Source organism: Lissotriton helveticus, chromosome 8, assembly GCF_964261635.1.
Source record: "Lissotriton helveticus chromosome 8, aLisHel1.1, whole genome shotgun sequence".
Taxonomy (NCBI): domain Eukaryota; kingdom Metazoa; phylum Chordata; class Amphibia; order Caudata; family Salamandridae; genus Lissotriton; species Lissotriton helveticus.
Genome location: NC_136069.1, coordinates 1,679,169,829 through 1,679,186,810, shown reverse-complemented (window position 1 = coordinate 1,679,186,810; position 16,982 = coordinate 1,679,169,829). Strand labels below are relative to the sequence as shown.

The 16,982-nt window shown below is 45.9% G+C and overlaps 1 protein-coding gene across 4 annotated transcripts in view; it reads left to right on the top strand.

The window, feature by feature from the left end:
* LOC144773622 (transient receptor potential cation channel subfamily M member 2-like) overlaps positions 1-16,982 on the top strand; it is a 1,628,848-nt gene that overhangs the window by 1,085,044 nt on the left and 526,822 nt on the right. For all 4 annotated transcript variants that reach the window (XM_078658771.1, XM_078658770.1, XM_078658769.1 and 1 more), the window contains one exon: positions 4,939-5,116. In XM_078658771.1, the coding sequence (XP_078514897.1) occupies positions 4,939-5,116 (178 nt within the window). The remainder of the gene's footprint in view (positions 1-4,938; positions 5,117-16,982) is intronic.

Here is a 16,982-nt window from a genome sequence, read left to right as displayed (position 1 = left end):
AAGATGATGGACGGAATGATGCACAATGGCAAAGCATTCACCCCCAGTCACATATCTGGGTTTAATCCATCGTTATTTTGCTCACCAAGCCACCCTAGTTCAGACATGGCCTATGCAAATCAGTCTTGACCCTGTGCCTCATGGGAACAGTCCAGCCCTAACTGCCAAGTCATGTCTTCCCTGGACCGGAATCAAGCATCCTAGGACTGGTTTCTGGCTATCAGCCGTCTTCAGCCAGGATAGCTTGACTCCAGTGGCGTAGTGAGCACGGGACCCACTTCTGGGCATACCCTTCCCACATAGGGTGAACAGCAAAACAAGCAAGATGATGGACGGAATGTTGCACAATGGCAAAGCATTCACCCCCAGTCACAGATCTGGGTTTAATCCATTGTTATTTTGCTCACCAAGCCACCCCAGTTCTGACATGGCCATATGCAAATCAGTCTTGACCCTGTGCCTCATGGGAACAGTCCAGCCCGAACTGCCAAGCCATGTCTTCCCTGGACCGGAATCAAGCATCCTAGGACCGGTTTCTGGCTATCAGCCGTCTTCAGCCAGGATAGCTTGACTCCAGTGGCGTAGTGAGCATGGGACCCATGTCTGGGCATACCCTTCCCACATAGGGTGAACAGCAAAACACACAAGATAATTGACGGAATGCCATGCAGCCCCCATCCCTGAGCCAACATTGGATCTAGGGACCCTATTCCCCCTTAGCCTTGCCAGTAATGGGTTGGTGCCCTGGATCCTACTCAGAGCACCCACTGCATGTTTGTTGGAGCAGTGCAGGGAGCCCATATGCCCCTGTGGCCCCAGCCGGCTTCCCTCCTCTAGTGGATCCAGCATTGCTCCCTTCCAAGGGAATCAGCTAAAAATGGTGCTCCCTGTGGGCAGGAACAATTTTTCATCTCTTTCCCTGCCAGCTTCACAATGGGCAGGGAAACAGATGCAAAGTCTGCTCCCAGTGGGCGGGAGCATCTTTAAAATTGCTCCCCGCCAAGCAAGAGCAAACACAGGTTTCCATGCCTGCACCACTGCAGGCAGGGAAATTGCTTTGTCCCAGGGGTGGGCAGCCTGGGACAAAGCTGAACTGGCCCTCGCGATGTGGCCCTAATGGTCATTTATGTTTCAGGGAGGGCGGCTATGCTACCCCCTCACATTTCTTGGCAAGGCAGCGCCCTGGGGATTGGGTCATATGGGCGAACGCGACCTGGAAAGGGAAGCCACGTGGCCCCATCCCCCTTTGTTGCTGAGGAAGGTCCATGGGGGGTGCTGGTCCATGGGGCCGAATTCAACTAGAAAGCGGGGCTGCAAGCCCCCTAACACAAATAATTGAGGTTGGTGCCTGGGAGATGGGGTACCCTGTGCCAAAATCAGTCCAAGGACAGAGGCCTTGAAAAAAAACATTTTTGCCTTCCCCAGGTGTCCAAACTGTTGTTTACGAACATGGGATTGTGACAGTGCTGGCACAGGTAACTGATGAGGGCCAGGATCAACCAGTGTCCTGGGTCACTTCTCCGCACAGCTCATTTTTGAAGTGTCATTGAGAGGAAAGCCGTTGCTTAGGTTTGGTCCTTGAACAAGTTGAAACCCTTCCTGTTTTGGACTCACTTCAGAGTTCTAACTGACCGCAAGCCTCTCAGGTTGCTCCTGCAGGTGAGAGGAGTGGAATCCAAACTGTTCAGGTGGGAGATTTTCCTACAGGATATGGACTTTACAGTGGAACACAGACCAAGGAGTCACCATGTCAAATCTGATGGTACTTCCAGGTTCTGCCAGTCAAATGATGAGAACTTCCAGGGTATAGGTTAGTTGCATATCATCTTTTGTCTGGGGGGCCATTTAAGGAAATGCCTCTTTTTGCATGATCACCCCCAGACTCTTTAACTGATGCTAGGGATTTTCGAAAGGTGTATCTCTAATATTTCTATTGACAATGGGCATACATTAACAAACTTATACATCTCTAGTATAAGGTACCAGAGGTATCCAGGGCCAGTGTCCCTCCTTGACTGCAGCACTTATTGTGCCACCACGAGTGTGACAAAGCAGTTTGTGACTCCCAAACTGCCAGTGCAGGCTGGCAGGGCAGTTTTATATTGTTTCCTTGACTTTGCCATTTAAACCAATGCAAAGCCTAAAAAGTATTTTTTAATATTTAGAAGTCAGCCCTAAGGCAGTCCACTGAGCCCCCAAATGCAGGATAAATTATATTAGAAAAAGGAAACGTGCTATATTAAATTTACATGTTTACATGTCCTGGCAGTAAAAACCCTGCATAGCTCTTTTTACTTTGGAAAGTCTAATACCCCTATAGGCGAGTATGGAGTTGCACACTGGCAACTCAGCAGTGCTAACTTCTGCATGGAAATACTAAATATGATACTTTGATACATTGAACGAATTGTTGCATTAAACTCAATTTGTTCCTCAAGTTGAATTTAATGTAACTATTTCACAAATGACAACTTTAGGAAGTTGTTGCATTGTTGTCGAAATATTTCTAGCCGCCATTTACAGTTGCACAAAGCTTCTGTCCTCAAGACAGACTGCTGTCCTCCATGGGAGAGGTATGAATGGCTCTCAGGAAGGGACACACACGATCTGCTGAAGGAAGTGGTATTACATTATCCTAGCAGTTTGGCCAGAGTGGGCGTGAGCCAAAAAAGCAAGCTACAAAAAGGAAGCTGCATTTGCAGGGCAAATGGTAGTCATTCAAGGGAGGGGAGGCTGTTTTGTTTTAGCAGGCAGGCTGGCATCATAAACAGCAAGGGGGAGAAGCACATGTCAAACTTGTTTTGCAACCAGAACGTATCGCTAAGGTAGCCAATCCTCTGATTGGGATAAGGAGCTCCCCACACCAAGAGAAGGGTACTGCAATGTTGGGAGTGGGCACATTAATGTATTCCAGGCAAGGTAGATGCCACAGTTCACCGGAAGCCTTCATCAGGTGGGACAAGGTCTATTAGCCCATTGGCTAGGTATTGACCACATACCCCTAGGCTTTTAGCAGTCATAAAAATGATGCCATTGGCACCCAGACCTCAGATCACATCTGAACTTGAGAGGGGTCCAAAGAAGAACTACACTGCTGTTTCCCAGATCCAGCAAAGAGAGAATGCATCAAAGACTAGACTCCTCCTGCTGTATCTTGGACTACCAAAGAAAGGACTTTGTCTGTGGAGCCCGCTTGTGGAAAGGTTACCAATGAGTCACAGAAAGAGATCGTGATTCCAAGAGTCCATTGGCTGCCTCCCTGTTTTAGCCACATAAAAGGCCATAAGGCATAAAACCTCAGAAGCCTGTACCCTAGAGAGCTCAGCGCCAAGTAGCTTGACCGCCACTGGATGCCGAGATGCAGCCTGAGAGACCGACTCCTGAGCTTTAAAAGGTGCACCCGAGTCTACTGGACCTGGGAGAGCCATGAAAGTGAAGGTAGGTCACCCAGCACAAAAGTTACTGCAAGTTAACGGCAAACCACTATTTGTGATCTAACCGGAGACCGGTAGCAACTGGTTTTGTGGTGGACTACATCCGGCCTTGGGGGGACATCGACCCCTGAGATCAAAGTTACTCCCCAACGCTTGTGGATCAAGAGGTGGCTGCAGAAAGACCCTTGACACTTGCTCAGAATTCTCAGCATCTATGAGCATCTTCAGCATCCTGCACCTCTGGCATCAGGACCACTCCATTGACTTATATGACGGTTTGCTGGACTAGAGACTGCTTAAGCCGACAGGTAACTGTCCAACTGGACCTGACTCGTCTCTGTGACTGGCTCCTTGTTAGAGTTGGCAGCCCCAAGAGTGCTCATATGGCTATTTTTTACTTGCGTTTTGTTACAAAACCTAAACCACAATTGCAGCAGTTTACAAAGATTGTATTCAGTAAAAATCTGTGATTTGTTTGATGGTTTAAAAAAATAATATCTCTGGAACCCCCCAGTGGATTTACATTTGTTCCTTTGATAAAGCCTGAGCATGAGAGTCTGAACTGTGGTACACAGGAATAAGCTAAAGTTTTACAAACAAACCTGACTGGACCTGGAATTGGATCTTTATTACACGGTGGGGTCACATAACCACATTTTATAATAAACCACTTTTCTCACAGCTCCTCATTATATTGTAACTGAGTGTCATTTGATATTGAAGTTAGTTGAGACTTTCACAGTTTACCTGGAACATAATCCACTTGAAGATTAAAGGGAGTGCTGTGAATGACATTCAGGTTGGCTAGCAAAGGTACGTCATTTGTGTTTGCAGTGTGAGCTGAAACAAGGTCCATTTTCTTCACTCTTCTGTTCATATCCCTAAATTGTTGGCAGTGTGAATTTAGGAATGAGCTGAGAAATTGTGTGGCTATATTGGGTGATAGCTCTTGAAATCCTATTCTTCTAATTGGATGCCTCCTGAATTATCAACATATATTCATGCACATACGCATGTTGATATTCACATTGATTTTGGCTGCTGAATATTTATATCAGCAGCCAAGGTATGACTTGGAGGTTGATATGGCAAGGGAGTCAGTACATCATTTTAGTAGAACCAACTGTTTATTGTATGAATTAATTCATGAGACTCCATCAGATTTGCATACAGCTGGGCTACAAAAGGAATCAAAATGTGGATCACTGTAAGGCTGCATTTGCATGAGAGAATAGCTAATATGGTTGTCCCTGCTTTGTGGGATTGTGGATTTTGCCTTTTAAAGTAGTATACACTGACCGTAAGTGTGTACAGCTCTGATGGCTGTTCTAGCCAAGTCTTGAACTACCTTCACAGCCTTTGACTAAATAGTTTGCCTGGCTAATTGCTTGCTGATTAATTATTTCATGATGTATACAAATGTATACAACTCAGTACCAGGATTGAGAATTTTGAAAGCTGAAATATTCCTACTGTCAAATTACTGTATTTTGTTTTGTTTCAGAAATATTGTATGATAGCAAATCATGCACATTAAATGGGACAGACCCAGATAAGCCGCAATGTGCTGAAATGCGTGATGGAGCTCCTCTCTTCCCATCCTGGCTGACGATAGTTCTTCTCTGTCTGTACTTGTTATTTACCAGCATTCTGCTCTTTAACCTGCTGGTTGCCATGTTCAGGTAAGTCAGAAAACCTTAGGTTTTCTTTCGTTATTTATCCTACATTTTACTTTGGATCTTTCAATTATTAGCTCTATTTTCCATTTTATTTTCACTTACAAACTGTCTCTCTATGTTACTCTTCAGGTATTTTTCTGTAGGATTATTCAGTACTAGTATTTGCCCATACCCAAACAGGAGGTGGCCCCTCTTCTCCTAAAAGCAGTGACTTTGGTGCCAGAGCAGAAACAACTTCCTAATATCAATGAAGGACAGTGGTCTGAGTTTTATCATAAACCTCAGGACTTGAACTCCTTCCTCAAAAAGAAAAAGTTCAAGATGCTGACCCCTGCTCAAGTTCTGTAGGCATTGGAGCCTGCTACTTGACCTGCAGGATGTGCATTTCCACATCCACATTCCTATTCTGCAGTCACATCCGAAGTACTTACGATTTGTGGTGGGTTCTAGTCACTACCAGTTTGCGGTACTTTCCTTTGGTTTAACATTGGCACATTCTGTCCTCATGAAGGTAGTAACAGTGGTTGCTACCCATCTCAGAAGGTCAGGAATCCCATTTTCCCATACTTAGACGACTGGCTAATCAAAGCCACTTCATTGCTGGTGGTATCACACCATCTGCAGTCAACATAATCTATGTTGTATGACCTGGGGATTTTCATCAACACCCCCAAATCTATGCTAAAGCCCTCCCAATGACTCCAGTTCATAGGGTTGTTACATAACACCACTCTTCTCTACTCATTTCCTCAGAGTATCACCAACCTCCAGGAATTGGTCCTGTTTTTTCCCTCAAGACATGATCCTCCATGTCCCGAGATTCCTCAGATTCTTAAATCTGCTCAATTTCTGCATTGCCCTAGTCATTTGGCACATGAGGCCCCAGCAGAGGTAGCTCCGCTGGTAGTGGCTCCAGTGCAGGTGAGACCTGTCTGATTTTATCAGAATCTCCCGAATGCTGTGGTGGAAGTGGGTTGGGGGCAAGGCAAAGCAAACCTGAGCTGCAGTTTGGCCATGACCCCCCCAACCATGACTACAGTAGTGATGGATGCCTCCACTCTAGTGTGGGGAGCCCATCTCAAGATCAGAGGCCTCCGGGCTCCAGAAGAGCAGGTTTCTGATATCAATCTGCTGGAAATGCAGGCAATTTGGCTGGTGCTCAAGGCCTTCCCCCCCTCCATACTAGGTTGGTTTGTTCAGATCTTAACGGGCAACATGACAGCGATGTGGTTCATGAACGAGCAAGGAGGATTGGAGCCTTGCCTCCTTTGCTTGGAAGCATTGAGATTGTGGTCTTCTGCACACCGCCAAGGGCCTAGTTCACTGCTGTTCACCTAGTGGGGTCTCTGAATGTCAGAGCTGAATGCTTGAACAGACACAAACTTGTCAATAATGAGTGGCATCTTCCACCTCCAGTAGTCTAGGACTTCTTCATTCAGTCGAGCACTCCTCAGGTGGATGCGTTTGCCTCCTCAGAAAGGGCTCAGTGCCCTCTAGTATCCATTGAGGCCAGCCTTGGGGGATGGTTCTCAGTTGAAGTGGAACTTGCAGTTGCATTACTTGTTTTCCCTCATACCTTTGATTCCTCGAGTTCTCAGGAAGATTCGCTAAGACCAAGCCTAAGCTGAAAAGGGTGTGGTTCTGTGCTTATACACATGTATTCCACTTCTCCCTCCGTTCAGCCCGGACCTTCTCTTCCAATCAGGGGGAATGTCTCTGCACCCCAGTTTCAAACTCTCCGCCTACATGCTTGAAGATTGATCACAGACAACTGAATTCCTTTCAGCTGACACCAGAGGTGATCAACATAATCCTGTCAGCACATCACTACTCCCCAGAGTCTCTATCAGATGGGGAAACCTTGTGTACAGACAATTAAGTGGACCTCTTGCAGTACAGGTTGTTGCAGGTTCTGAAATATGTGTTTTCCCTTGCATAGAGGGTTGCACAGTTGCCACCTCCGATGGTGTATTTGGCTGCTTTGTCTGCATTTCTTTGTCTGTCTGACCAGCTACCCCTTTGTAAGTTCCCTATTATCATGCATTTTCCCAAAGGTTTGACGAACATGTCTCCTCCAAACTCCCTTTGTGGTTCCCTATTAGGACTTGAATCTGTTTTTCGCCTTTTTGATAGGAAAACAGTTTGAACCCGTTCATTGTTGTACTCTAAAAATGTTAACTTTCAAAACTGTGTTTTTAGTTCCTATCACTTCTGCTAGAAGTGTTAGTGACCTGCAAGTTATCAGTTCCTGTCCTCTCTTTACCTCTTTCTATCCTGATACGATGGTGGACAATACATTGAAGATCTTGGGCAGGGTACTGTACAACAGAGTCAATGACTGGGTTGAGGAAATGGGGGTACTAGACCGTTGTCAAATGGGTTTTAGATGCAAGGTTGGGACCATTGAACAATGCCTAAATTTAAATCTTTTAATCAGTAAATATAATATAGCTAAGGCATCACCCATTTATCTTGCATTTATGGATTTATCGTCCGCATTTGACCTAGTAAATAGGTCAAAATTGTGGTCGATTCTTTTGTCGTATGGCCTGGACCCCCCCCCTGGTACATTTCCTCGCATACCTGCACAAAGATACAAAGGCGCAAGTACGGATTGACATGGAGGGTACAGTTTCTGGGCCAATTAATGTAGAAAGAGGTGTGAGACAGGGGTGCGTTTTAGCACCCCTGTTATTCATCATCTATATAAATGGCCTGAGCAACTCTCTCAAGAAGGCTACCTCAGATGTTCCCAAAATTAAAGGAGGCCCATTACCTTGTCTTTTGTATGCGGATGATGCCGTGCTCATGGGATTAACACCTAATGCCCTACGTGCACTAGTCAGGGACTTTTAATTTTATATGGGGAATTTGGATCTTAAAGTAAATTTAAAAAAATAATTTATTATGTCTTGTGGGCCGGGTGCTAGGCAACTAAACTCTATTAGGATAGGAGCTGATAAGTTGCTCTCAACTAAAATTTTCCTTTACTTAGGTATAGTCTTTGCTGCGAACGGCCCGTGGAGTGGGCATATTGCCCACGCCACAGGCAAGTTCTCAAAGGCTATAAATTCAATGTTATCCCTTCCCAGACCAAGGAAAATTGGAGCAACTAAAGCCATCTTAAAGATATATAGGCTTCAATGTACACCAGTGGCAACCTACGGCGCCGAAATTTGGGGTTCAGTAAAAACCCCCATATTACAAAGAGAAGAGAATCGGCTCTGTAGGAAACTACTGGGGGTTCCCATTTCATCATCAGGGTACATTTGCCACTCAGAGCTGAATATACCTTATATTAGTGATTTTATTGCTGCCAGGCCCGTACTATTTTGGCTGGCTATTTGGGCAAATGACTATGCTAGCCTAACACAGGACTTCCTAAGGGAATGCTTAGCCTGTGACAAATGGAATAAGATCCCATGGCTCCGAGGTATACAAGAAAGTTTGTCTAGCATAGATAGAGGTGACCTCTTTGATAATCCATCTCACATTAAGAGGACCGATAAAAAGGAAGTCCAATTTGAACTATATGCCATCTATAATGGAAATAGACTGTCAGAAGAGATGCGAAAACAAACTGTTGTGTCCTATATTAATAATGACTTACCAATTCAACAACTACCATTGTATTTGATATTACCAATGTGTAATTGGGAAAGATTGCTACTCTTCAGAATGAGAGCAGGAACGATAAAGTTTTCACTCTGTTTTCCTTTGGGACACAGCCCATATGGAAATATTCCGTGCCCTTGTGACGGAATCAGTAAACAAAGTGATTTACATTTCTTTTTTATGTGTAAGTTTTATATGAAATATATTAAATGGTTTTTAGCCCCATATTTTAAAAAACATAGACCTCTCTCTTTAAACCAGTCCTATTTCATGCTCCTAAAATTAGAGGACGACGAACTTATATTCCGCACAAGCACTTTCCTAAAAGTTATTTTTAATGTTCGTAGAAGTATTAATTGCCCTTGATCTATTTGTACTCCTTATGATTATTGACCTCCTTTTGCACTCTAGATAATGGAAATATGTGACTTTGTTATTGTACTAATACGCACTTTATAAACATCTATTGCATTTAGTGTAACTGTAATTTTAAATATGTTGAATTGTATTTTAAACTGTGCTTTTATGGATTTTCTTGTAATCCGAATAAAGATTTTGAATCTGAATCTGAATCTGATACGATGGTGTTGCACACCAGGGCTGCTTTCCATTCTAAGGCGGTAACTACTTTCCATCTTGGTCAATCCATCACCCTTTCAACCTTCTATCATGGCCATCCTACTAAAGTGGAGGAATGGTTGCATCGGTTGGATCCCAGTTGAGCTGTTAATTACTACCTGGACCCCACCAAGGATGTTCCAGACGATGACCAGCCCCTTGTCAGGTATTGTGGACAAAAAAAGTTAAGGTGGTGGTTAAGAGGGCTCTTTCACAACGGAGCATCCTCTGCATTAAGAGCTGCTACGCCTTAGCCTAGAAGGATCCTCCGATTAATAGATGAGTTATAGGGAAAGATAGTAAGATTTCAATTTATATAATTTGGTACTGCACTACTAGGGCAATGTAAGTCAGTCTTCTCGCCTTGAAGGCGAGGCAAAAAAACAGATGGAAACCAACAATGTTGAGTGAGCCCCCTCTCCAAGTTTCAGGGAATGCAAAACTTGAATTAGGGTCAACATCTAAAAATCTGTAAAACTCTGTGGTGGGCGTCCTTGCCCACCTTCGCCAAACACTACTGCCTGGACTCTGAGGTGCGCAGGGACAAACCCTTAGACTGGTAAGTTCTGCAAGATTTTCTCATCTAATCATCCATCAATCCCCCTTCTAGGTAGGGTATTGCTGTGAACTCTGTTCTACAAGTGAGTATCCATCAGATACCTACTGTAACAATCTTTCTGGTGGATACTCTATCCATCTGCAGGTTCCTCACCAACACACCCATCTCCCCATTTGAAACACCTATCGCTGCCAGAGCTAGGAGCCAAACACTGTATGGTATTGTTCTTAAACTAAGTTAAGATTTAAACAGCGTCAACTCTGGCAACTCTGTCCAAGAAAGAAGGTAGATACTATTTAGATAGTTTTCTAGAATTAGAAAAAAATCCAAACAGCATCTCACTTCTTGCTATGGCACAGAAACCCACTGGTACACTGGTTAACACAAGCACTGTTATCACACACCCTACATACTTTACTACCGTTGCGTGACAAGTGGGCGGTGGATAGAGGGAAAGAATGGACGGACAAGGAATGGGCGATGGTAATAGTGAGTCCCAGAAATATCCCTCGCAACGCACGATTTAAACTGATACAATTTTATATATTGCACAGAGCGTACCTCTCTCCAGATAAAATTAACCAGTACTTCCCGGGCGCCTCAGCGGGTTGCCCGAGATGCATGCTGACAGGGGCGAACCTACTACACATGTTGTGGCACTGTCCGCGGATCCAAGCGTACTGGCAGAAGGTACTGTCGATACTCGAGCGGAGCACGGCCATGCCAATACAACACACATGGGAGGCTTGTCTGCTGGGCCTCTACAAGAGGACAAAACTTAACAAAGTCCCCTCCAGCTTTTGGGACCTAGGCCTGCTCACAGCCAAAAGACTCATCAATAAGCATTGGAAGCGCGCGGAGCCACCTCTAACTGAACACTGGCGCGCCTCCCTAGATAACTGGGCGATGGCTGAGAGTATCAACCTTCACAATGAGGAAACAGCAGGACTGCGGAAATTCCCCATTGCGACCCTATGGGACGAGACGCTGAGCTCCTTCCATCGAGAACGCCAGACGCAGGAAGTTCCCTCGAACGACACTCCCCCCGGCACAAACGCGTCACAACTGACAGGATAGACACCACAAGCCATAGCCCCGTAGGCCCCATTGTCGACGAATTTGAACCGTCAGATTGGGGCACCCTCTGACCTGTTGGTGGCACTTCTACCTAATCTGCACGATGGCGCCCCTACCCCCCCTCACCCACACCATGACCTACCCTCTGACTGACATGCTACTCTCCCAGGAGTGGACGAGCTGCCATGAACAACAAATGGCGACACTTCCTAGCTCCCACCACATTGATGCGTTCCTACCATGACACACGATCCACAACTCCGAGTTGACTAACCCCCACCCCCCCTTCTTCCCCCTCCCATCCCCTTTTTTCCCCTTTCCCAATTGCATCCCCACTCACTCTTCTCCTTAAACCTCCTGCCTCCTCCGTTCCTTCTGCCACGGTCACGAATTACCCCTTCATTTCCGAGCTGCCCCTTTGACCACATTAGCAGACTATGTTGGAACACAGGAGCATGTGACGCGGCCTTTCCACCCGACCACCGCCGCATGTCGTTAGATATACACCGGGCCACCAGAGTGGGAGAGATACACATTAACACACCAACCATGACGTTGACCGCAATTGACAATCAGGTTTTGTACCAAGATGCGATGACGGCGGGCCTCCCTACCCGCCCCGAAACATGTGAATGGCGCGTTAGTCTCACTTCCAGGCCTCGTGGTTGCCGCTGCAAAAACACACAACACCGTGTCATTAGAATAGCGACACGCGGTACAAGATACGCCCCCCCAGTGACCGCGACCCTGTGGCAACCAGAAGGGGCAGGGACCACAGCAAATCGCACGTTGCCAGCCTATTGAGACTACGCAGATAACAGCTAGACTGCATGGACATGAACCTGATGATGTACAAAATGTGATGTAACACTGTGTTTCGTGACCTCCCCGCGGAGATACCATATGCTGTTATAATGTGAGTCAATGAATGATGCACAGTTTATGTTTTTTGTTTTGTGAAAACAATAAAAGATATATTTAAAAAAAATGGCACAAAAACCCACACCTGTGCACAGTGAGGAGCCCAATGCTCTTTGTGTATTTTCGAAGCCAACCAAAATGCGAAAAACTTTCCTACTCTTTGATAAGCAACATAAATACACATCCAACCAACCAACTAACCACCAGACATTCCTTAACACTAGACACCTGGAGGAGGCCTTGGTGGCGTGATGTGCAAAGATGCCACAACTTTTACATACTCAGGATTCCCTGCACAGATCAATATTTTGTTAAGAAGAAAACACTTTCTTATTTCTGTGGTGGAACATTCTCAAATTTGTAGAGAAGAGGAAGAATTCCACCCCCAGTGTTGTTTCCTACAAATGAAAAAAAGTATATCACATGAGTGCATGGGCCTATCGTAACTGACAGGAACAGGCCAAATCTTTCACCATGTAAAGTCACTATATTTTCAAAGTGGTCTTTATGCAGTCACACCTTTGGCCTATTATTGTTGCATGTAGTAGGCTGACCCTTACATGTGGGGTACTGTTTGTACCAGGGGAAGTGTGGAAACATTGGATGATATGCCTGAAGTTCTGGAGTTTCTGTCTCAGAAAATTGAAGACATTGTAATTTGTTTTAGCCATACTTTGCAATTTTCAAAAGATTCAGGGGAAAAATGGTTGGGATTCATGCAATCCATATCACCCTGGATTCCCTTGTGCCTCTAGGTTTCAGAAATGTCTGGGCTTGGTGGGTTCCCAATATTTACTCTTTCGTGGATCCACAAGTTTGAATAATTTCCCAAAGTTGGAGTGGCAACCCCTGTGTAACTTTTAAATAGAAGTACAAGGCACTCTCTGTGTACATAGGCTCAAACATTACCCCTTCATTAGCACAGGTACCTCATTGCAAAAGGCTCAAACTTCAGCTAATGAGGTGAGAATTTTCCATGCTTCACCGTCCCCAGGGGTCATCACACTTTAGATTTCTTAGCACAAGGCAGGAGTATAAACAGAAGGAAAAGCTTGAGGTGTGGAAATGAAGGCTCACCACTTGTGAATGTAGGAAAGATACCAAACCAGGAGAACTACAGTTACTGGTAAGTAAGATTTTTATTTTCCAGCATTGGATCTTTCAAAGATTAACATGCTTGAATCAGTACAGTAATCACTATTAACAATTTATATACACTGCTTTGTCTCGGGGGCGGATTTCCAGTTCAGAACAACAATACCCGGGATTTAGAGATGCCCACCACCTCAGTGCAGATGCCTTATATCAGCAGGAGCAGCCATCACATCTATTCAAGTCAAAGCATTGAAAGCGTGCCATGCAGCTCCATCAACGTGACATTGTTGAACAACACACTTTCAATATCATTTTTTATATTTAAAAACAAAATCCCAAAGCTTGACTTTATTTTCAAAAAAAAAAAGACTCCCTTGACATGGAAGTTTACTTCCATGGTGTGGGGATCATTAAAAAAATTTTACTTTCAGTTACCCCCAGGTTTTTTGAAGGTGATGTATGAAAGTAAAATCTGCCCATTTGTCCATCCACTCTAAATAGAGTGGGTGGACACATGCTCAAACCTCTGACAGCCCTTACTCCTTCGGGCCATCAGAGGAATATGTCAGCAGTAGAGAGTATTTTATGTCGGCTGATTCTAAATGAGGCAGGCGGAACATTATTTGTAGAGAAGGTATTCCAAAGTCTTTTCGACAGAATACCCTTTCCACCAATCTCAAAATCAGACCCTCTGTCTGATAATTGTTCCAAGCAGTAGTGCTTTGTGAAGGTGTGCGTGTTTCACTATGTTGTTTTGCACCAAATATCTACAAGCTGCACACCTGAGTGCTGATGTTGTCCCTATACCTCTTATCAAATGTCCAGTAAGATATCTTCCTGCTTTACTATGGCAGAAGGTAGGGAGCGACAGTGGCAGTGTCTCCCCGACCCGCTTTACGCTTTGCAACAGACATTGGGCAGGAATTGGGTGCTGCTGCCTAGAATCCCTGTGTTCCTGCATCTGATCTGATCTAACTAATCCTTTTTAAAGATTCGCGTAACCTTTTAAATTCGAAGTGCAGATTGCTTGCATTTCAATTGCACATACGCGCTGTGTTTTAACATCATTTTTATTTCTGTGACACAATTTATGTGCTTGTGGGAAACGTAAGGGGTGCTGATACTTACATTGGAAGCCTGTGCTCGATGTTCCATCCTGCCCGCCCCGGTCTGACTCGTTAGTTAGAACCGTTGAGCGGAGGGCGGGATAGGGAGAGCCAGGTGCTTCCGGCCACTGGAGCGGTTAGCGTTGTAGCTGCTAAACGGAAGGGCTATTTAGGCAGCGAGGAGTCGCGGCGTGTTACGGTAGGGAGCGACAGTGGCAGTGTCTCCCCGACCCGCTTTACGCTTTGCAGCAGACATTGGGCACGAATTGGGTGCTGCTGCCTAGATTCCCTGTGTTCCTGCATCTGATCTGATCTAACTAATCCTTTTTAAAGATTCACGTAACCTTTTAAATTCAAAGTGCAGATTGCTTGCATTTCAATCGCACATACGCGCTGTGTTTTAACATCATTTTTATTTCTGTGACACAATTTATGTGCTTGTGGGAAACGTAAGGGGCGCTGATACTTACATTGGAAGCCTGTGCTCGATGTTCCATCCTGCCCGCCCCGGTCCGACTCGGTAGTTAGTACCGTTGAGCGTAGGGCGGGACAGGGAGAGCCAGGTGCTTCCGGCCAATGGAGCGGTTAGCGTTGTAGCTGCTAAACCGAAGGGCTATTTAGGCAGCGAGGAGTCGCGGCGTGTTGCGGTAGGGAGCGACAGTGGCAGTGTCTCCCGGACCCGCTTTACAACAGACATTGGGCACAAATTGGGTGCTGCTGCCTAGATTCCCTGTGTTCCTGCATCTGATCTGATCTAACTAATCCTTTTTAAAGATTCACATAACCTTTTAAATTGGAAGTGCAGATTGCTTGCATTTCAATTGCACATACGCGCTGTGTTTTAACATCATTTTTATTTCTGTGACACAATTTATGTGCTTGTGGGAAATGTAAGGGGCGCTGATACTTACATTGGAAACCTTTTCTCGATGTTCCATCCTGCCCGCCCCCGTCCGACTCGGTAGTTAGTACCGTTGAGCGGAGGGCGGGACAGGGAGAGCCCGGTGCTTCCGGCCACTGGAGCGGTTAGCGTTGTAGCTGCTAAACGGAAGGGCTATTTAGGCAGCGAGGAGTCGCGGCGTGTTGCGGTAGGGAGCGACAGTGGCAGTGTCTCCCCGACCCGCTTTACGCTTTGCAACAGACATTGGGCACGAATTGGGTGCTGCTGCCTAGATTCCCTTTGTTCCTGCATCTGAACTGATCTAACTAATCCTTTTTAAAGATTCACGTAACCTTTTTAATTCGAAGTGCAGATTGCTTGCATTTCAATTGCACATACGCGCTGTGTTTTAACATCATTTTTATTTCTGTGACACAATTTATGTGCTTGTGGGAAACGTAAGGGGCGCTGATACTTACATTGGAAGCCTGTGCTCGATGTTCCATCCTGCCCGCCCCGGTCCGACTCGGCAGTTAGTACCGTTGAGCGGAGGGTGGGACAGGGAGAGCCAGGTGCTTCCGGCCACTGGAGCGGTTAGCATTGTAGCTGCTAAACCGAAGGGCTATTTAGGCAGCGAGGAGTCGCGGCGTGTTGCGGTAGGGAGCCACAGTGGCAGTGTCTCCCCGACCCACTTTACAACAGACATTGGGCACAAATTGGGTGCTGCTGCCTAGATTCCCTGTGTTCCTGCATCTGATCTGATCTAACTAATCCTTTTTAAAGATTCACGTAACCTTTTAAATTGGAAGTGCAGATTGCTTGCATTTCAATTGCACATACGCGCTGTGTTTTAACATCATTTTTATTTCTGTGACACAATTTATGTGCTTGTGGGAAATGTAAGGGGCGCTGATACTTACATTGGAAACCAGTGCTCGATGTTCCATCCTGCCTGCCCCGGTCCGACTCGGTAGTTAGTACCGTTGAGCGGAGGGCGGGACAGCGAGAGCCAGGTGCTTCCGGCCACTGGAGCGGTTAGCGTTGTAGCTGCTAAACGGAAGGGCTATTTAGGCAGCGAGGAGTCGCGGCGTGTTGCGGTAGGGAGCGACAGTGGCAGTGTCTCCCCGACCCGCTTTACGCTTTGCAACAGACATTGGGCACGAATTGGGTGCTGCTGCCTAGATTCCCTGTGTTCCTGCATCTGATCTGATCTAACTAATCCTTTTTAAAGATTCACGTAACCTTTTAAATTCGAAGTGCAGTTTGCTTGCATTTCAATTGCACATACGCGCTGTGTTTTAACATCTTTTTTATTTCTGTGACACAATTTATGTGCTTGTGGGAAACGTAAGGGGCGCTGATACTTACATTGGAAGCCAGTGCTCGATGTTCCATCCTGCCCGCCCCGGTCCGACTCGGTAGTTAGTACCGTTGAGCGGAGGGCGGGACAGGGAGAGCCAGGTGCTTCCGGCCACTGGAGCGGTTAGCGTTGTAGCTGCTAAACCGAAGGGCTATTTAGGCAGCGAGGAATCGCGGCGTGTTGCGGTAGGGAGCGACAGTGGCAGTGTCTCCCCGACCCGCTTTACGCTTTGCAACAGACATTGGGCACGAATTGGGTGCTGCTGCCTAGATTCCCTTTGTTCCTGCATCTGAACTGATCTAACTAATCCTTTTTAAAGATTCACGTAACCTTTTTAATTCGAAGTGCAGATTGCTTGCATTTCAATTGCACATACGCGCTGTGTTTTAACATCATTTTTATTTCTGTGACACAATTTATGTGCTTGTGGGAAACGTAAGGGGCGCTGATACTTACATTGGAAGCCTGTGCTCGATGTTCCATCCTGCCCGCCCCGGTCCGACTCGGCAGTTAGTACCGTTGAGCGGAGGGCGGGACAGGAAGAGCCAGGTGCTTCCGGCCACTGGAGCAGTTAGCGTTGTAGCTGCTAAACCGAAGGGCTATTTAGGCAGCGAGGAGTCGCGGCGTGTTGCGGTAGG